General features: G+C 39.2%; 3 protein-coding genes across 3 annotated transcripts; all 3 read right to left on the bottom strand.

Moving 5' to 3' along the window:
* Window positions 1–79: 79 nt before the first annotated feature.
* LOC140942158 (uncharacterized) lies at window positions 80–3,153 on the bottom strand. The gene is made up of 2 exons (XM_073391129.1): window positions 3,079–3,153; window positions 80–1,639 (listed from the first exon to the last, which is right to left on the bottom strand). The coding sequence occupies exon 2, from the start codon at window positions 1,562–1,564 to the stop codon at window positions 155–157; it is 1,410 nt and encodes a 469-aa protein (XP_073247230.1). The 5' UTR covers window positions 1,565–1,639; window positions 3,079–3,153; the 3' UTR covers window positions 80–154.
* Window positions 3,154–5,390: 2,237 nt separating this feature from the next.
* LOC140933766 (uncharacterized) lies at window positions 5,391–6,946 on the bottom strand. The gene has a single exon (XM_073383409.1). The coding sequence runs from the start codon at window positions 6,898–6,900 to the stop codon at window positions 5,488–5,490; it is 1,413 nt and encodes a 470-aa protein (XP_073239510.1). The 5' UTR covers window positions 6,901–6,946; the 3' UTR covers window positions 5,391–5,487.
* A 5,398-nt stretch (window positions 6,947–12,344) lies between these two features.
* On the bottom strand, window positions 12,345–21,732 carry LOC140942147 (uncharacterized). The gene is made up of 18 exons (XM_073391120.1): window positions 21,299–21,732; window positions 20,999–21,078; window positions 20,767–20,858; window positions 20,569–20,670; window positions 20,365–20,440; window positions 20,177–20,255; window positions 19,687–19,722; window positions 19,502–19,570; window positions 18,925–19,044; window positions 18,606–18,737; window positions 18,481–18,516; window positions 18,011–18,106; window positions 17,108–17,215; window positions 16,658–16,789; window positions 16,234–16,359; window positions 15,886–15,921; window positions 14,055–14,109; window positions 12,345–13,652 (listed from the first exon to the last, which is right to left on the bottom strand). Exons 1-18 carry the CDS (start codon window positions 21,368–21,370, stop codon window positions 13,555–13,557), a joined length of 1,545 nt encoding a protein of 514 aa, XP_073247221.1. The 5' UTR covers window positions 21,371–21,732; the 3' UTR covers window positions 12,345–13,554.
* Window positions 21,733–21,879: the final 147 nt, after the last annotated feature.

The raw sequence follows: 21,879 nt of genomic DNA, 5'->3' as shown, positions 1-21,879 counted from the left end.
CGGGCTTTTCAACTAAGACTCCCCCACATAATTCAGCCACTGGCTGCCGGGGACAAAATTGACACTGTCAATTTCTATAACATAATTCTAAAACTTTCCTTATCACAATTCTAAAAACTATATTTTTGGACAAATCAAAAAACGGGAGAAATGTTTATCGTAGTTGTCCTAGACAGTAGTTGGTAATTGTCCATCTTTTTCCCGTCATGAATGCCTTTAACAGCATAACAGGCATTTGGTAATGATTAAGCATGAAGAAAGGCCATGGATCACTTGCATCAAATACTGCATCTCTGCCATTTATCAAGGTGTACATGAATTCTCCTATTCCCTGCTGAAAAAGGCCAAGTTTGGCAATTTCATTGTACAACCAATAGACATGTTTTGATGAAGCTGATGGCTCTGATGGCGTTGGTAACTGGAATTGATCTTCCATGGCTCCACGTAAGGCTGCTTCAAGATTTGGCTTCATCTGGTAAGATACCACACATGAGTGAAGACGTGGATTACACTCTATGCAATAAACTTCACCAGAGTCATCATCTTCAAGGAAGTCGAGGCAAATACAACCAGTGATTTTCTTGGCTTTACAAAACCCTTCCACCCACTTCTTTATCTCAGGGTGTTTGGTAACATCATAGTCAATTTGCATTGGTGAACAAGGACAGACTTGAAAAGCTTGAAGATTCCCGTTGGAAACAATGGCATTGGCAGCAAATTCTTTTCCTTTTACAAACTGGTGAACCAGATATGGATTGTCACAATTAAGCTTTGATTCATAGTTAGCTAAGAACTTTTCAAATTCAGTAGAGTCGCTTGGTATAGGGGTGAAGTTCAATCTGTCTTCAGAGTATGGCTTCAGAGGTTTCAAAAAGTAATGTGATTTGGAGTTCAGAAACAGCCCTTTCTTTGCCACCTCACGCACCTCCGCCAAGTTATGTACATTTTTAAAGTAAGGTACCCTCAGATTTAGGTTGTGGCATTCTTCTAGAAAAAGAAGCTTATCATCAAGAATGGCTGTCAATTTTGGATCATCAAAAGTCAGACATTTGATTTGTGGATTCACCTCGGCAAGACGCTGTTTGATTATTGAGTCAGAAAGGGCTGTTTTTGTATGGCTCACTGGGATGTACCAATCAATCTTCTCTATCTTTGCAACATTAATCATTCCTTTGATATAATCCTCATTGCCATCTAGGGAATTTAAATCTGGGACTGTGTAGAACTTTGAAATGAAGCAAGACCATCGTGCAGCAGAACAACCAAATTCTTCTAAGTCAGCCAAAATTACACGATGACCAGCCTTTCCCAGTGTTTTGGCAATATGTAAACCCTTTGTGTGGGCTAATCCTGACACTAGCACAGTTCGTCTAAGAGATGCTTCAAGATAGTCATGCTGTTCAGACTTTCTACCAAACAACCAGACACAAGTGGTGAAGATGAAACAGAGTGGCATTGCTGCTATTAACAACATAATACACAGTGCAGCCTTGACTCTGTACCATTGCTTTCCCAGTAGATTGGACAGTGACTGTGGTGAAATCACATTGGAGACTCCAAGCATCTTTTATTTTCCTTTCCTTGAAATATGGTAGAACTTGTTAGAAGATAAAACAATAATTGTTTTATCGTTATTTATCTGAAACAAAAAAACATACCTAATTAGCTATGTATTTATACATCTATCCTTGCTCCCCATAAGCAGTACATTCCAATATTAATATTTGTAAGTTAAGCCCCATGCAAATGGACGCAACATTGTTGGCCAACAACTCCTAGCATCGTTGGATGTTACATGTTGCACCTGTTTGCACACCCTGTTGCAAGTTGTTGCCCAACAACTCCCAACATGGGTTTTTTTGTTTCATGTTTTTTTGTTTCATGATCGCCGAGGCATAGCACAACAACGTTGCATCCATTTGCACAGCTCCTTCAACAATAATGGGACCATGCATGCACATTACACATGGTCTCCAAAGTCTTATAGCCTGTATCCCTCCCACAATACACTGCAGGTCAACAAATTGTTGGGAGTTGTTGCATCTGTTTGCACACCACTGTGACTACAGGCCCAACAACTGCCAACATTGTTGGCCCACCAATGTTGGCAGTTATTTTGTCTGTTTGCATGTAGCTTTAGAAAGTGTTATATACCTGCTGGGTGTCCCCAAACTTACATAGTTCAAGTAACCCCAGCCCCTACCCCTCCATAATTCAGTTATGGCTCTTCCTCTGTCACACAAAGCTCACTGTCCCTTCCATGTAATGCATAAGTGCTTGTTTCCATATCTCAAACCACCCTCTTCTCCCTTTTCACTTACACTTACATGAAATTTCTAAGTTTCTTGACTCAGTTTCTGCTCAACAAATGTTGTCAAAGTGGAAGTCTCTTTAATTTTAAAGGAAAAAAGAATTTCCATAAATACAAGCAGGATTCGATCACGGAGTACCGGGTCCGCAGTCTCCTCATGTCCTCACCACTAGACCACTGAGGATCCGCTGCAGGAAACAAGTTTGATTTAAGTACCATAGCGAAAACCCCAACCCTAAATAGAAGCTAACCATTAACCCTAATCAGTCTTTTCAGTGCTTAACCCTAATCAGTATTTTCAGTTCTTAACCCTCATCAGTATTATCTGTGCTTAACCCTAATCAGTATTGTCAGGGCTCACTCATAGGTATGAAATTACTTTGTGTAGGCATCACAAGGTATCCAAGGGCGGTTTGAGATATGGAAACAAGTGCTTATGTAATAGGGTTAGTTAGCACAACGCCGAAAACCGAATGATTGACTCTGAATTTTAATTGCACTGTACATGTAATTATTAGGGTTCATCAAGTTCCAGTTCATTTTCCCTATTATGATGAACCTAAATGGAACTATATGCTGCTGGTTCATTTAGACGGGAGTCAGTTTTCTTAACAGATTATTTCAATTTACCGGTACTTAAGCTTTGAGCTGCTCTTCAGGTCACGCGATCAATTTGCAGCATTGACGGGCTATCGGGCATTAAAATATTATGTACACTGCTTGTTAACGCTCACTCTCACGTACCCTACAAAAAGAATAAGACTTACCAAAGAAATTTCGTTTTATGACTGCACTAGCCATTCACGATCTGTAGCTCGTCGAAGCTCGTCGCGTCTTCCAAGCGTGCAATTAAAGCGTGCAACCTCCTCCTCTAGACCCCATGCCTCGCTCGTTCACTTCAGCCTCGAGAAAAAAAATGGCGGCTGTTCCTGTTGTTTCGACGGCACATTCGCATTTCAATGATGTCTTTTTAAGTACTGACGGACACCTGCTTAGTTACGCGAGCCTGACAACACTATTGATTAATTCAACAATGGAAGAAACACCTTCTGGTATTAAAAGTCGAACGGTAGGCAAGTAAACAAAGGGGATCTCGAAATAGCTCTCTTACATGTTACATGTGAAAACTCCGTATCACAAAGCGATTTGGACAAGAAATGATATCATCCAACATTGTACTGCAATAATTTATTACTCAGAAAAGCACTGCAGGAGAGCTTTAACAAGTCCAAGCATGTCAATGCAGTGTTTATTAATAAGTTTTCAGTTAAGGGTAGTGCTAATTATTCAGTGGTGGTGCATATTCTGTGGAAGTGCTTGTTCAAGCTTATGCAGTATTCCATGGTTTATTTAGTAAGCTGCAGATCTATTTCTAGAAGACTGCTATTTATGCATTTTACAGCAATGCCGGTTTAGAGTTAATGCCCCCACCACTTAAGAAAATCCCACTAACCTTCAACTGTGCTGACACCATAACAACTGTCAATGTTCAAAATTTAGTAATTCATTATAAAAATACTCTATTTTGCTGGTATTCTTGAACTACAGCAATTTAGAAATTTATTGGTGTACTAAATTTAGTGAGATCATGTAAGTCATTGTATTGTTTTTCTCTGTAATTCACAGGTTGATCACACAATAATTCAGTATCTTGTGGATCCTTCGAGAGAATTTGCTGAATATTTTGGACAAAATAAAACAGCAGAAGACATTGCTGCAGGGGTTACAAAGCACATGATTTCATACAAGCTTTCACAGATTCCTATTACAATAATATGATAATGGCCAGCAACTTTAAAACTATTTTAAAAACAAGGTTCAAGTTTATGGTAGCATAAACTGATGTTAATAAACCTGAGAATGATACCCTATGAAAGCACTCTTATGACATACTAGCAACAATCATGTCTCTGTCCTTATGTCACACAACGTGCAACATTTGGATAAGCTTTTGTACTAAGTAATGGTGGATACTATTTCAAAGTACAAGAAAGAACAATGAATACTAAATAGTTGTTTGATTACAATGTTTCCTTCTTCTTTGGCAAAGTCCACTGTAACTTAGCATGATATATTACTAAACTCCTCAAAGGTTTCCTTCATATTATCACATGCTCATCATGCACATGTGCTCCTCTTTTTGCTTTTAACTGTCCTTTCCCATTCAGTTCTCTTAGGGCTTCGGTTCATTCCCAACAACGTTTTTTCCCTCCCCCCCCCCCCCACCTTTTTTCTGACTGGAACCTTTGTTTAGCTCTTTCAATGGTTACTTATGTTCACTATATATTTAGCATGACCAGAACATATTTCAAGTAGATCATTATTTTATTCTTCTACACCTGCATGTATCCTTAAGATTAATCATTTATATTATGGTGTTATACTGGACTAGGTCTCATTCCTTCATTAGGTTCCAGGGTTGTGGAACTGCTGTCTTGCTTCCCAATAAAAGGAGTGGCAGGGAAGTGCAACCCTTGGCTGCACTTTACCTCATAGTAAGGCTTAGCCCTTGGAGACAGGTCCGGAAAAATATCCACTCCAGGGTGTGGACCCACGGTCCCACCTGATCTGTACTCCCCCCAGGAGGGCCACATCTCCTGGTTCCCCTTAGTTCCTAGTGATTGGGGGATATGGGCCTCACCCCCGGGGACTGATCACGACTCCTGTCCAGGGTGGCTACCCCCGGTACCACTTGATCTTGTCTCCCCCCAGGAGGGCTTCTCTCCTGGTCCCCTTACCCCTAGATTTAAGTGCTTCCCTGTCACCAGAATTTTGCCCATTACCTCAGTTTTGTGTGTTTTCTGTGTGGTACCCGACATAGAGCCTTCATGCAAAACCCTGCCAATTGGAAGAGTTTATTAATAAGACATTCTAACAATACCATTATTGAATAGCTACTTAATTATCTGGGAGGCCAGCCTACATCCTAAACCTTTTCAGCACTCCTGTTAACATTATTTGTATACAACAAGCAAATGCAAACTGTAACACTATTTATATTAAACTAACAGGCAATTCATAAAAATATCAAGTCGTGGCCTTTGATCCTCTAAAACTGAGTTTTTTCTTTCTTGGTTCCCTTTTCAACTAAGACTCCCCCACATAATTCAGCCACTGGCTGACACAATTCTAAAAAAATATATATTTTTGGACAAATCAAAAAACGGGAGAAATGTTTATCGTAGTTGTCCCATATTGTAGTTGGTAATTGTCCATCTTTTTCCCGTCATGAATGCCTTTAACAGCATAACAGGCATCTGGTAGTGATTAAGAATGAAGAAAGGCCATGGATCACTTGCTTCAAATACTGCATCTCTGCCATTCATCAAGGTGTAAATAAATTCTCCTATTCCCTGCTGAAAAAGGCCAAGTTTGGCAATTTCATTGTATAACCAGTAGACATGTTTTGATGAAGCTGATGGCTCTGATGGCGTTGGTAACTGGAATTGATCTTCCATGGCTCCACGGATGGCTGCTTCAAGATTTGGCTTCATGTGGTAAGAAACCACACATGAGTGAAAACGTGGATTACACTCTATGCAATAAACTTCACCAGAGTCATCTTCTTCAAGGAAGTCAAAGCAAATACCACCAGTGATTTTCTTGGCTTTACAAAACTCTTCCACCCATTTCTTTATCTCTGGATGCTTGGTTACGTCAAAGTCAATTTGCATTGCTGAAGAAGGAGAGACATGAAAAGCTTGAAGATTTCCTTTGGAAACAATGGCATTGGCAGCAAATTCTTTTCCTTTTATGAACTGGTTAACCAGATATGGACTGCCACAATTAAGCTTTGATTCATAGTGAGCTAAGAACTTCTCAAATTCAGTAGAGTCGCTAGGTATAGGGGTGAAGTTCAATCTGTCTTCTTCAGGGACAGGGAACAGAGGTTTCAAGAAGTAATGTGATTTAAAGTTCAAGAGCAGCTCTTTCTTTGCCACTTCACGGACCTCTGCCAAGCTACATACTTTTTTAAAATAAGGTACCTTCAGGTTTAGCTTGTTGCATTCTTCTAGAAAAAGAGGCTTATCATCAAGAATGGCTGTCAATTTTGGATCATCAAAAATCAGACATTTGATTTGCGGATTCACCTCGGCAAGACGCTGTTTAACTATTGAGTCAGACACGGCTGTTTTCTCATGGCTCACTGGGATGTACCAATCAATCTTCTCTGTCTTTGCAACATTAACCATTCCTTTGATATAAGCCTCATTGCCATCTAGGGAATTTAAATCTGGGACTGTGTAGAACTTTGAAATGAAGCAAGACCATTGTGCAGCAGAACAACCAAATTCTTCTGAGTCAGCCAAAATTACGCGATGACCAGCCTTTCCCAGTGTTTTGGCAATATGTAACCCCTTTGTGTGGGCTAATCCTGACACTAACACAGTTCGTCTAAGAGATGCTTCAAGATAGTCATGCTGTTCAGACTTTCTACCAAACAACCAGACACAAGTGGTGAAGATGAAACAGAGTGGCATTGCTGCTATTAACATCATAATACACAGTGCAGCCTTGACTCTGTACCAGTGCTTTCCCAGTAGATTGGACGGTGATTGTAGGGGATTCAAGTTGGTTACTCCAGACATCTTCTATTTTATTTTCCTTGAAATGGTAGAACTTGTTAGAAGATAAAACAATTTATCTGAAACCAAAAAACAGACTTATCATTAACTACGTTTACACATCTGTCCTTGCTCATTCCCATATTAATATTTGAAAGTTAAGCCCCGTGCAAATGGACGCAACATTGTTGGCCAACAACTCCCAACATTGTTGGATGTTACATGTTGAGTGTGATTGCACACCCTTTAAAGACGGAATGAGTTTGCGGAATGGCGTGTGGCAGGCTGTGTATAAAAGTGGGACGGGGACAAGGGGACGGGGACGGGTTGCCTAGTCCCTAGGCCTCATTACTATGCACGGCCGATGCGTTTCGGGTCACGTGGTCCGGCCGTTCGTCTCGGATACGTCACCGAAATGCATTGACCGAGAGGGCCTGGAAAGACGCCGTACTGGGACTAGGCAAGGGGACGGGGACATCGCGACGCGTGTGTGGGGACTTGGGACTTGGGGACGCGAGACGAGGGACTTGACGACATCAAGTCTGGGACGCAGGGAAGTGTGGGACGGGGACGCGGGGACGTCAAATACAGGAACGCAGGGGACACGGGATGTGAATAATTATTGCAAAAGTCGGAGGTAAATGCGATATCAGTCACTTTCCTCGTGAATATGTTTTGGTGAAGGCAACCCACCCTGCCCTCCTTAGGGTTCCTCCATGCCTGTTTACGAAGCAAAGACTCGGCGAAGACCCCCTGCATTGAAGAAAGTTAAACCGTTGTCATCGTCTTCTTGCTGATGGAATATTGGAGCCCAAAGTAGATTAGGGTGGGTTGCGCTCGCCAAAAAATTAGTAGAATAACAGCATTCGATTCCAAATAAATAAAAACTTAAGTGGCATAAGCGAGCTTCGAACCCCGAAGTTCTAGCTCCGAAATCCATCGCCTGAACCGGCCTGTACCACTAATCCACGGGGGATTGTTCTACATATTTTTAGTGGCAAACCTAACAGTAAATGCTTTCTAACAGTACTTAAAGGTTGATTTCCACTGACGCGTTTTTGGCTATGCACGTTAACACAAGTAAATTTTAATGAGGTAAATAAGATAAAGGCAAGATATAAATTGTTGAGATTAAACGTGAAGTTGAGCGAGATTCTACTTTTACGCTTACGTGCGACCTTTCAGACATTGCCTCTATTATATTTGCGAACGCAAATTTTATGCACGTAGGCGTGGAAAAATTACGCGACAGTGGAAATCAACGCTAGCCCTAATCACGATAGTCAGTGCCGTTTACTCCTATTATAAAGAAATATTTCGTGTAAACATCACAAGGTCTGCAATGTGGTTTTGGAAGATGGAATCTAGTGTTGATCATAAATAACACATTTTCACGAAGAAAGAGACATCGCATTTACCTCCGACTTTTGCGATAATCATTCACATCCCCTGTCCCCTGCGTCCGTGTATTTGACGTCCCCGCGTCCCCGTCCCACACGTCCTCGTGTCCCAAACTTGATGTCCTCAAGTCCCTCTTCTCGTGTCCTCAAGTCCCCACACACGCGTCCCGATGTCCCCGTCCCCTTATCCCCGTCCCACTGTTCTACACAGCCCATGTGCCATGGCTAGCAGAATGACATAATTATGCGGACTGTAAATAAATTAAACTGAAAAACATGCGCGCGTCTTTGCCGCGCCTCTTTTTGGTGCCGATTTGAGTGAGCAACTTTTTTGCTGGTCCATTTATTACTGCTGGCTTAAACCAACAAGGCAGAGCAGAAAGAAGCGATAAGCTTTGCTGCATTCGTGTCTGTGTAATATTACTTAATACTTAATTTATTTTTGTTGCTTTCGACTATACTTTCTCTCTTTCTGTCCGTCAAAACGTTAGAGGGATTGTTAATTAATACGGTGGACAGATCAGATTTTTTTGAGACTATTTGAAGCCCCGAGTCAAACATTAATCTGTAATCCAGAAATCGAGTGAAGCGAACTGCTCTCTGTCTCCTTTCGGCCTTTCGCGTGTCTTCGCACCTTCCTTGTTTGTGTGAGTGTGTTCGTTTGATCGTGAAGAAAAATGCTAAAGCTGTACGATGGGGAAAAAAAAAGAAAAAAAGACACACACTCAATTGCCTGGATTCGGACTCACCCTTCTCCGCCAGCTGTTAGCTTCGCGTTCCGGAAACTTAACCAAGCAGATAAAGAAACAAAATACATGTGCAAAATCCGTTTCATCTTTGAATATTATGTCACGATCACGTAACCCAGCGTTTGAAAAAGAAACACTTCTCTCGCGGTTGCAAATACAAATATAGGTGTGCAAACATTTTTGCAGAAAAAATTAAAGTAGAAGGGAGCGTGACCTTCCAAAACATCTTTTCTTCAATTATGGCCGACTTTCGTGCTGTAGTATCCGTGCTGCCATCAGCCCGATTAATAAAGGCAAGAAGAATCTCTGTGGCTCAGTGGCTGACTGGAAAAGGCTAATCGACAATGAGCCTTCGTGATGTCAATAAACAGCGGCTGCGTTTGCAGATTGATTGGCGCCAAAAAAGGGCGCACTTTCCAGTTTAATTTATTTCTTTGGGTCATTCTGCATATATTACATTCCACACAATTATGTCATTCCGCAAGCCATGCCTATCCTCACCGAATTTTCCCTTCTTAATAGGGTTGGCAATAGACTCAGGCATAATATGACACATGAAACAAGATAACGAAACAAATAGAAGAAAGCAGAAGGAACACTTAAACATCAGAAATTTTCGAAATGTTACGCAATTTCAATCCTTTTTAATCTTCTTCAGGTTTGCCCATCCGTGGCATCTGTTGTGTTATTTTAACCATCCTTAATGTTTTAAGCGGTTATTTTTACGTTTCTCTTAATTTAACGGGCATTTTGTAATTACCTAATTTGGCTGAATTTCGTGACACAGCTCCTTTAAACGGTTTTAAATTTGAGCCTTGCTGCCGGTCACACGATCAATTAGCAGCATTGAAGGGCAATCGGGAGTTAAAATATTATGCACACTGTTTGTGTGGAACTTGTTAAGGATCACTCTCACTGACCTTGAAAAAAGAATAAAACTTACCAAAGAAATTTCGTTTTATGACTGCACTAGCTATTCACGATTTGTAGCTCGTTGAAGCTCGTCGCTTCTTCGCAGCGTTAGCCTGAGATCACGCCCTCTCCCTTTATCTCTGTAATCTGTTTTCGGGAGGAGGGTATGATACATTTCTTTCACAAATCACATGCAAAAATGCTAGAATCTGGACTTTTTTTCTGATTGGATAGGAAACACTACGGATGATTTGCGCTGTTCCGATTGGCCCAAATGCCGCCAACCGTTATTGTTGATTTCAGTCTGCATTTTTTTGCGTATAAATGAGGAGTGTAGCTAAATGACCCACACCCACGACCCACGACATTTAGCTACACTCATAAATGAGCAGTGAATACACACGCGAGTTCGTTATGAAATTTCTGCCGGCTCAGTTTAATTTTCTTGAATTTGAAGAATGTCTAAATAAAAATTTCATCCATTGAAATATTTTCTATCTCATCGTATACTTAAAAGTTGCAGTCAAAAAATTCACCGATCATTTGAATACAATTTGATACCGGCTACAAGTTACAAAAGCGACAAACGGGCAGTCACTTTTCAAATAATTAAGCATGAATGGAATATCTTGATATGGTTTGACGATAATTCCTCCTTCAGAAACTTGCGAATTATTCTGAGAGATCTTCGCTTTCACAACACTTTTCAGTTCGTGAAATATGGTGCTTCAGCCTTTTTTTTCACTGCTTTTGGCACAAAACGAGGTCAACGAGCTGTTAAATAAAGGTAAGGCAGCTCCATTTCATCACAAAAAAAAACGTTTGAAAAATTTTTTTAGGAAGTGCCATCTGAACAGGGACGTACTTAAAAATTTTCTTTTCCCTAAAATTGCTGCGTTTGCAGATTGATTGGTGCCAAAAAAGGGCGCACTTTTTAGTTTAATTTATTTCATTGGGTCATACTGCATATATTAAATTCCACATAATTATGTCATTTCGCAAGCTATGCCACAGGCCATTCCGCAAACTCATTCCGCCTTTTACCCTCACCGTATTTTCTCTTCTTAGGCTGGCAATAGACTCAGGCATAATATGACACACGAAACAAGATAACGAAACAATTAGAAGAAAGCAGAAGGAGCAACAGTATGGCCCGCCGTCTGTAAAAAAATTCCGAAATCTCGGAATGGTTCCGAAAATTTCCCAATGATTCCGAAAGTTCGGAATGGTCCCCAAAATTCGGGATGGTTTGGATTTGCGAAATAATTACGAAAATGTCGTAATACTTTCGACTTTCGGAATATTTTCGAAAATCGCTCGTAATGCTGCCGAAACACCTGACTCTGAACATAAAAAGAAGACTGGAAACGACTGTGGAAACACCCACCATCTGCATTTCGTGCAACAAATTATTGCCTAATTTGTCCCTAATTTTTTTCTAGGAAAAAGTTTATTATTTTATATTGAAATTTTTATTGAAACACAGACGAAGCTATTTTTAGTTATTTTAACGTTTTAATATTTTACAAGTGCCAGCTATTACTAGGATATTCGTAATTTATCTTTTAAAATATTTGTAAAATAAGAAAAACTTCTCGGGGCGGGGGTTGGTCACAGTCAGACGCCCAACTTTTTTTTTCTTACTAATACTGGGCATCCCCACGTAAGAAACTGCCGATTAATAATAGCCTAAATACTATAAAAGGAAATTGCTCTAAACTGCTAATCATCCGCACTGAAATAAAGAAAATTAAAGGGTTATTATAAGGAACGCTTTAAATTGTAATTTTATTTGTATGGAGACTCGCTGCTACGACTTTTAATCCAAAATTGGCAGCAAGTTCCATAAGAAGCATCAAATGCTAATGCACGACTACCAAGGTGTAGAGAAACTTTTTTTTTAAACAAAGAGGATGAAGTGGGTCTCTTCCTACTCTTCCTTTAGTGCGAATTAGAGAACACCGGGATTGAGAGTGACTGCGTTTTATACCAATACTCATCCAATCTTCTGATTTTTTTGCCCCCGAGAAATAAAGGAAGGAGCGCGCAGTGACTTCGAGTAGTCCCCGTTTTTCCTCAGGGATAGTAAAGCGAGCGAAACGCGAGCCTGCGTGAAAATCACTCCACACGAGAAAGGCGACACGCTCGCCTCTCGCTCACTGTACTATGCTCGAGGAAAAATGGAAACCACTCGTAATCTAATAAGACGGAGTTCTCTAAATTATCTCTTGAAATGTATTTAGGGGAAGGACCAGGAGAGGTGTTTGAGACCCCGCCTGTAAGATCGTTTATTGCACGGGTCGTCTACACAAAGTTGTCAAAGTAGACAGGGAACAAGTTTTTAGAAAAATAAAAATCAATGGACAACAACACAGAGTATGGCTTTCCACAAGAATTTATTACAAGTTAATTACAAAACCTACATGCATTTGAAGGGTTGTGACTGCATGAACCTGTACACTTTTAAAGATGATTTATCGTTTTGGATGTTCGGGGGAGGATTTCCGAGTTCTTTCTTCCAATGACTCTAAGTACGTTTGGTGAGTTATTAAAAATATTACTATTAAAGGTGTTTCAAAACAAGAATTTAAGATCATTATTTTCTATGACGATCGCTAAATTACGGTCGCGATTTGTTTTTCCGGCTTACGCGACAGTTGACTTGATTTATTACCAAACACATCGGATCAGGAGGGAAACTTCCAGGTATCTAATTGACGTTTTACTTCTTTTATATTGGTAATCCCCTTAATGTGGCCTGTCTTATCAAAGCCTTCTTATGAACATGTCTTAACTGAAAGCAAGCAACAAACAAATATTTATTGAAGCTTGGACGGTACCTCTTTGGTGTGGAGGTTCCAGGGTAAGGGGAATATAGATCAAAATTGCCCTTTGTCAGGGGGGGGGGGGGGGGGGGTGTCGGTTGTTTCTGGAACTGTATGAGAAAATTTCGATATTTTTGATTATCGCTCGCTTACGTGTAATACGAGAGCAGGCCACAGGGGGTTCGACTGTTGCTACATCTAACTGACCAATACAAAATAGAAAATACCATGGTTACTCTAAAGCATTGTTTTCAGTCTCTCTTGGGGTCATTTTAACTCCTAAAATTTATTATGGTATCTTATGGCATTCTCTGTAGTGGTCACATTGCACGAAAAATTGGTTTTACTCGGTGCAAATATGGTGCAAAAAAGTGCAAACTAGGGGGAAATCAAAAGCAAAGATGGTAGATACCCCATTTGCTTGCCAGTTTACACGGGGGTGTAAATTTTAGGGCAAATTCGGTATTTACCATCTTTGTCCTTTATTTAAACTTAGTTGGCACTTTTTTGCGCCAAATGTGCAATGAGTAAATTCGGTGTAAATCCAATTTTAGGTGCAGTGGATCAATAGTCCAGTTTAGAGTTACAGATGGAAACGTGGCTCGAGTTGGCCCTGTTTTGATACAATCTTTCCTGTTGTATTATGTCAATCATGAAGCAAAATTTGCATTAAAAAAGGGAGGAGGTTTATTTCAAAAGAAGGTCACCCTTGGCCTAATGTTCAGTCAAGGCTAGGGCACTTAGCCTGCAACGGTAAAATGGCCCCTTAGCTTGGCTCTCTGTATCCACTCTTTACTGATCTGTATTTTCTCGCATTCTTTTTTGTTTCTTCCTTTGGGCCGTTGTCCGAGTATCTTTGCTCTTTTTTCTTTTTTCTGCTGTAGCTTTGCCTGCAATAAAGAATGCTATAATTTATTAACAAATTAAGGCAAAGAAAGCATTTTTGTTCAACAGGACTGTCAAAATACGCTTGCCATGGAAATGTCAATGTGTACACACTCTTCATGATGACTTTCAAATTGACCCAGATACTTAAGGGAAAAGCTGCTACGTTTGAAAGTCAAAGTTAAGACGGTTTTGAAATTGTTCAGCTCTTTGGAAAAGCCTAACAAAAGCCAGTGCAGGGGGTGTGGCACTCTACATGTTCCAGTTTCCGTCGGTCAAAGTAAATAGATGGATTAAGAATTATACATTAAGTGCCACATACAGTATAAAAAACCTCAAGATTTTGCGGTATTACCTGTTATTTTGTACGCATATTAACAAAAGACACCTGTTAAATAGTATCTTACCAACTGTGCTAGTCGAAGGTTTGTCCTCAAATGGTATATTACCTCTGAATGAAACCTGAAATCAAAAATTAGTGAAGGGAAGTATTTCATACAGGTCAGGCAGGTGTAACAGGCCGTTAACATCAGATTCCAAAGAGTTTGAAAACCGATTTAAACTGCACGTTACACCAGCTTATTCTGAATGTCATACTTCCCTCCTTATCAAGGAATGTGAAGAATAAAATATTGGTTTTGCTGCTCTGGAAAATTATTGGAGAAAATTTTTAAGAGTCCCTTGTGTTAATAAAACAAACTGAGCTTTTCACACAATGGAAAAATAAGTGCCCTATTAGGGTTTTGGAATGTTGTTTCAAGAATAAGGAGTCTATGAAATATTGATGGAAGGTGGGTGCCCTGTGTCTATGAAATCTACGAGAAATCTCTCTCTAAGAGAGCTTCGTCCCAAGGGAGTTTGTCCTAATGTTGTCTCCCAAGTGTCGATGCTCTAAGAAGAGCTTCGTCCCAAGGGAATTAGTCCTGATGTTGTCTCCCAAGTGTCGATGCTCTAAGAGAGCTTCGTCCCAAGGGAATTAGTCCTCATGTTGTGTTTCCCAAGTGTCGATGCTCTAAGAGAGCTTCGTCCCAAGGGAATTAGTCCTCATGTTGTGTCTCCCAAGTGTCGATGCTCTAAAAGAGCTTCGTCCCAAGGGAATTAGTCCTGTTGTTGTGTCTCCCAAGTGTCGATGCTCTAAAAGAGCTTCGTCCCAAAGGAATTAGTCCTGTTGTTGTCTCCCAAGTGTCGATGCTCTATGAGAGCTTCGTCCCAAGGGAATTTGTCCCAATGTTGTCTCCCTAGTGCAGATCCCAAGGGTTGCACTGTTGTCTCCCAAGTGTGTAGAGGTTTAAATAGAGTTTCATCCTAAGGGAATTGGTTGTACTGTTGTCTCCCAAGTGTATAGAGGTTCAAAGACGGCTTCATCCCAAGGGAATTGGTTCTGTTGCTGTCTCCCCCAAGTGTCGATGCTCAAAGAGAGCTTTGTCCCAAGGGAGTTTGTCCTAATGTTGTGTCTCCCAAGTGTCGATGCTCTAAGAGAGCTTCGTCCCAAGGGAGTTTGTCCTAATTTTGTGTCTCCCAAGTGTCGATGCTCAAAGAGAGCTTCGTCCCAAGGGAGTTTGTCCTAATGTTGTGTCTCCCAAGTGTCAATGATTTAAGAGAGCTTCGTCCCAAGGGAGTTTGTCCTAATGTTGTGTCTCCCAAGTGTCGATGCTCTAAGAGAGCTTCGTCCCAAGGGAGTTAGTCCTGATGTTGTGTCTCCCAAGTGTCGATGCTCTAAGAGAGCTTCGTCCCAAGGGAATTAGTCTTGTTCTTGTGTCTCCCAAGTGTCGATGCTCTAAGAGAGCTTCGTCCCAAGGGAATTAGACTTGTTGTTATGTCTCCTGGAGTGTTAATTCTGAGAAAGCTTTATCCTGGGGGGGGGGGGGGGGCATTAGTCCTGCAGTGTCCAAGCTCCCGGAGAGCTCTCTCCCATGCGTAAAAGGGGGGTTGAAGGATATCATCTGACATGATATGATAAAAAAGTGTACGCTTTGAATCATTTTCTAGAGTGTTGAGTTTAAGAGCAAAAATATATATATTGATAGTGAAAAGAAATTGAAAAAAAAAATACCATGCCTGTCCTCAGTTCTCTTCTATGTAGTGTGATGTGTCAGCTTTATAATCAAGCCCTGAGCACATTCGAGGTTTCCTTATTTGGTTAATTAATGGCATTATTATGGATCTTCTTGTTTAAAAAATTAAATCAACTTAACAATAATAATCCCTTATATTTGACCATCATGTAACACCCCTCACCTGAGAAGAGAGTAACATGGACGTTTCCTTTTTTCCCTACAAAAGAACAAAGTTTATTGAAGTTTGAAGTCAAAGTTTATTGAACTTCATAACTCATTAATTACAGTAAGTAAATTGAACAGAAATATATACAAACAAACAGCGATCCTCTGCTTCAAATTGGCTTGACTAGTTGAGGTGGGAAGAGGAATACATAGAGTATAGGAAGTTAGCACAACTAAGGCAGAATATATCTGAACTGCAAGTATAGCCTTAGAATCTATGTTCAAAAGTTGGCAGCAAAAGTTGTCATATGGTATATTTTCTTCTGGATAAGATCCTCAATCATCATAAATTAGTATTTCATACCATTTCCTTAACATCAAGGACTGAATGTATTTCCACTCTGTCCTCATGTTTCATTGTCTTTCCATTCTTTTGAAGGATGAAGAAGAGGGGTAACTTTCTTTCTTGTCCAACCCAATCATACACTTCCTATATGGTACAATGAAATGATCAGAGATTATGCAAAAGCCCCCAAGCGGGTTGTGGAAAGAACAATTATTATGTATTAAATGTTTAGTGGTCTGAGGTTTTCTGAAGAAACAAAGCCTTAAGATCTAGGTATTGAGGGATCACCTACTGGCAACTACAACAAGGCATGTTTCTAGCTTTATGACTTGGACTGACTGAATACCAACCCAGTAAAGAGTCTGCATTCCACTAGAGGACATTAGGAAATAACAATTCTTACAAGTCACCTGTCTAACTATACTTGTCAAACAATTTTTACCTGAAACAATGCCTCCTTCCTGAAATACCGGGTCATTATAGGATTGTTGTTTACTCTTATGACAACCTTAAGTCCCAGGTTAGGGTCAACGGGTTCTGGAACCCTCCTTGCCCTTTCCCTTCTGATTTCCTCCTGTCAAAATGGTGAGTACATTAGTCAAGTCATGATAACATTCCCAAGGACTGACCCGAGCCGGACAATGCTTGTCAGCAAACCTTTGAACTTATTTTTCCCAACTAATTTTTCTTTTACAATTATTAATATTCGTAAAGTTTTGATTTTCAATTGACAATAAAAACATATATAAAAGTGTATTAAGACAATTCATTATTACATTAAAATTACAATAGATGCTTGGTCACAATGATTATTTAAGTAAAATTCCTATGGTAGAAAAATATATTTACATTACATGTATACATGGATTATAACAATGAACAATGTACGAACCTCTGCATCCTTTTGTAATCTCCTCTTGGCCAAATAGCTCCGAAAAAATTGTTGGATCACTACCACGGCTTTTTCTTTCTCATCCTCAGGTCTCTCCTCATCACTTTTCTTTAAGACCAAAGTTTAGACAGATTCATGAGTAGAGACAATAATCAAGAAAACCAATGATATGTTTTATTACAGTGCTTATTGGAAAAATTGGAAAATGTTAACAGAGTTGATAGTGCACCACCATATAACCCGTTATCAAGTTAAGCTGTGGCGATGTGTAAACTTGTCTTCGTGTAATGTCAGACATGCTCTTCGAAACAAAACTTTGAATTATGAAAGCCACATCCTGACTTTTTTTTTTTTCAAATCAGGGTTCACAAATACGCCAGAATTGTTCAGATGAATCCACTGAGGTTACGGAGAGAGTCACTTCAACTTCAGAAATTTTCGGTAACAAACAGGGAGCCACTTTTACTCCAGAAATTTTCGGTAACAAACACATTTTTGTCCTTACCTTTTTCGCAACAAATACAATTTACCTTAATTTTAAACGTTGTAAACCCTGATTAAATCATCTAAATTAAAGAATTATGCTGCACGACAAAACAGGAAGAGGGTAAATTATGATCAAAGTTTATTACTTCAATTACATCTATCATGGATTTTAGCTTTCCAGGTCAGCGGACAGCTACCTCGTGTATCCTTCACGATAGTGTATACATGCTAGGACCATGTGCTGGAAAGTCTGAAGATGGCCTTTTGCATTGTGATACTTGACTCCAAATATTCCAAAATGACTCCAAAATTTGTGACGCAAAAGTCACACTGACTCCACTTATCAATAACATTTTCAAAGCCTGAAACTATTATATACTATCCCGTAAATATATAGGACTGAATAGAAAAATATACCTCTCCTTCCTTCTCTTCTCTTCTCGCCGCATCAGCCTCTTTTTCCAATAACAAAGAAGCGGGATCTGCATCAGCATCAACATCATCAGCATCAACCTTTAATGAAAACAATAATGATAAAAAAGATAATCGTACCGTACTATCTATGATAATGTCATTAATGGCAAAGGGCCAACCCAGTAGTTTAGCAGTCAATTTACATAGCAATTAATATACACCACCATACCACCAGACCTCAGGACATTGTTGCCATAAATATTTTGGATGCTCTCTATAAAATCTTATAGATAGAGGATTAACAAAAAATTCTCTAAGAGGCCACAATTTACCTAGTATTCCCAATCAAGCAACCTAGCTAACGTCATGGTTTGCATGTTAAATTAATCACATAATGTGCAAACAGGTGAGTAATCTATACCAAGGAACAAATTTAATTACTGACATTCAAAACTGATCTTTAATCAACTTACAATGTTCCCAAAAATGGACCTTGCTTCTTCTCGAGTCTAAATACAAAAACATTGACGCCAATTAAAAATTTTTAGTTTCTTGCAGTTTTATTTTTTTCATTGATGCTTAACATACTACTACTTACCAAGTCACGTACAAAGACCCCTTCATTCCGCCGTACCATCTCTTGTCTTGCTATTACGCTGGTGGCTAGTGGTCGATGGATTGAAAAAAAGAGGGGCAGCTCCCTTATGCTACCTAACCAGTCATACACCTCCTAAAAATATATACACTAGATAAGTTCCTGCTGTCTTTCCATTAGTTACAAAGTATAAGCACACTAGCTAGATCATTGAGAAAGAAACAGTAACCCTGTACAACAGGGTTGGACAGTATGAGATATATTTTAAGCACACAACATCATGAAAGGTATGATGTTTAGATGACACATTTGGATGTGTTACCTGGAATTTTGCACCTCTGTTGAAAAGACGCGTGTTAGACTTTCCTCCCCATTTTGCTTTAATAAGAAAACCTTCTCCATCATTACAATCCCGGATCCGTTGTTGTCTTGTAGTGCGGATCTACAGTAAATGTTGCAACAGAGAGATTAAAATCCACAATTCAAATAAATATTCTGCAGATCTGGATCTCCATACATTAATCGGCACATTTCAATGAGGATTGAGAAACAAGTCTTTATGATAAAGACAAAGCCAAATTTTTTCGACCAAAATGTATGACACCAAATTCTTATCAGAGTTTGAAGCAGTTCAAAATATTTCAGGTCTAAAAACTTGAGGCGAAGCTGAGAATTTTTAAGAGATCCTTTAATTAAGAATTTTAGAAGAAAATTCAGGACTAGACCTGATTATTTTCTCTCATGAGATATAATACAAATTTTCATTACTTTTTTTTATGACTATGAGGTTAACTAAATTCCAAAATAACTATCATTTGCTCAAATTTCTCTCATTTCCTGGCATCAAAAGGGCAATTGAAACACCAATCTCTAGCTTAAGGTAATTAACATATAGTTGCCTTTTTAGCCAAATTCTCATCTGAATCAAGCAAGGGTCTGCTGTTCATTGTAGCTGGTATTTCTGTAACCTGTTTTGCCAAAAAGAAAAAAAAGACAGGGGCATAATATTATTGTTGGTCGACAATAAACATTTGGAAATTTTTTAAGGCAATATTATATATAAACGCTTTAATCTTACACATACATTCACATCGCAGTTTTGTTTTCTTTCTTGAGCCTTCTGAAGTATTCCAAAATGCAAGAGAGAAAGTAGAAATATTAGTGAACTGAGATTTCCTTGAATTAACCCTCTGGTTCTTAAATCTAACCTTAACATGATACTGGTGTCAGCTGTTAAGGAAGTACATTCTGTACTACCAGGTGATAATTTGAATATTTGAGTGTTTAGCCTATTTCAATCTCCCAGATAGTAACATATTCACATTGTTACGAAAAATCTTCTTGTTGCTGTTCCGACAACCCTGCGTTCAGTTTGCTTTGCAAGCTACCCGTTCTCTAAAAGATTACCCCCGTAACACATATGAGTTTTTCATCTGTTCTCTTAATTGCACTGACCTGACTGTTGTCGCTTAGATGTTATAAACACTGTTTCTAACTTTAAACTATACAGGTAAAAGTTAGAGATATAACCTTATTAAAATCTTAATGATATTATTAAATGGCACTGCGAGTACCTTTTGATCTGACAACAAAGACTCTCTCAATAGCTGCTCCTGTTTCTCTCTGATTTCTCTCAGATTTTCAGATTTTTCCCTTTTGATAAATATATCAATAATATTAATAACAGCACAATCAGACTTTATACATACAATGCAAAACCAAGATCAATGGCTAGAGCAACAAGCAAGCAAGCACTTATTACCAGTCTGCATATCTCCCCTGGTAATTGTTTAAAGAATTGCTGAACTTATCTAGCACAGCCCCATTATTCAAATTATCTGCAAGAGAGAACATACAAATCAGTCTTTATGTCTCATAAAAACAAAACGGGGATGATAAAATATTTGTCAATGTGCTGTCTTTATTTACTTAAGAGTTTTTGAAAAGTACAAATATTATGTCTTACCTCTACTTGTTAAGTTCATGAGGACAATGAACTCGCTCCCAACTTTGGTCAACAGAAGGGCTAGCGCGTCCTCAATGTTAGTGCGATGCAGAAGTGTCTTCACTGGAGAGAGATTGGCACAACAACATCACCAAATACAGTAAAAAATATATGCATCTGACAAAAAAAACCAGCAACTGATTTATTAACGTAACTTACAATTTTTGAAAGATTCGCTAGTTTTCCTCACAGGAAAAATGGTGGTCTCTGTGTTTGCACGTTTGCAAAGCTCTGCTTGCTCTGTAAATAGTCTACAAAAAAAAAAAAGGAAAAAATAAAGTGACATCAACATTAAATAATATCTCATTCTTCATGCTTAAGGACACCAGGGTGTGTTTGACTCAAAGTGCATGTTTTTATTTTTCCCACGATAATACTGGATTCAACATACCTGACAGAACCCTGGGAATGGGTATCCCAAAGAAGGACCAAAACTGGCCTTTTGGTCTTGATTAACGCCACTTCTGTTAGCTGATGAGACAGAAACGTTAACATAAGCAAATAACTTCTGTATGAGACTCATATAATGATTCATTGCACATTATAAGATTTGGCTCATACCAGGTACCATAACTCCAATACAATATTAGGTAGGTTAAGGAATGAGGTTCAAAATTGCACTAGATTACACACACACCCAACCACCGACCCCTAACCCCCTGACCCCAACACATGCATCTATTTTACTGACCACTTTCGTGCAATTAAAGAAGTGCAGCTGCAACGGACAAGGTGAAGTTATCACTCGCAGCAATATGTCCATATCAGTATTCGTCCCTTTGTTACCTTTAAATTGAAAAAAAAAATGTATTTATAATTATATCTTCAAACATAATTTGTTAAATGACAATGACAATGACAATGGCCATTCAAGCGCACTCCCAACTACCAAAAGTAGCTGTCATGTTAATACCATTTTATTCAAGTTTGATTACGTACTCTACAATGGTCAATTTCTTCTATCCCCAAGGTGGCCATTGAGGAGAGGTTTAACCATAAAATTGTTAAGGGAAGTCCATCACATAAGTAATTTTCTTCTACTGATTGTGGGGTCGTTAGATTGACGTGTGCATGTTAATATAGCCACATACCTCCGATGCTAACTATACTTGAAAGTGAAGCAGGAACGATGGTACCTAAAAGTGTTTAAAATACAAGGCTGTATATGAATCAGCAGCTAGTACATGTATGTGCATTAGTGTACCCTGAGAGCAACAAGTAACCTTTGTACCCATCGTTTAGATTGTTATACCTCCGATGTTCCATTAATTT

Source organism: Porites lutea, chromosome 1, assembly GCF_958299795.1.
Source record: "Porites lutea chromosome 1, jaPorLute2.1, whole genome shotgun sequence".
Classification (NCBI taxonomy): domain Eukaryota; kingdom Metazoa; phylum Cnidaria; class Anthozoa; order Scleractinia; family Poritidae; genus Porites; species Porites lutea.
This window is presented reverse-complemented; position numbering and strand designations above follow the sequence as displayed.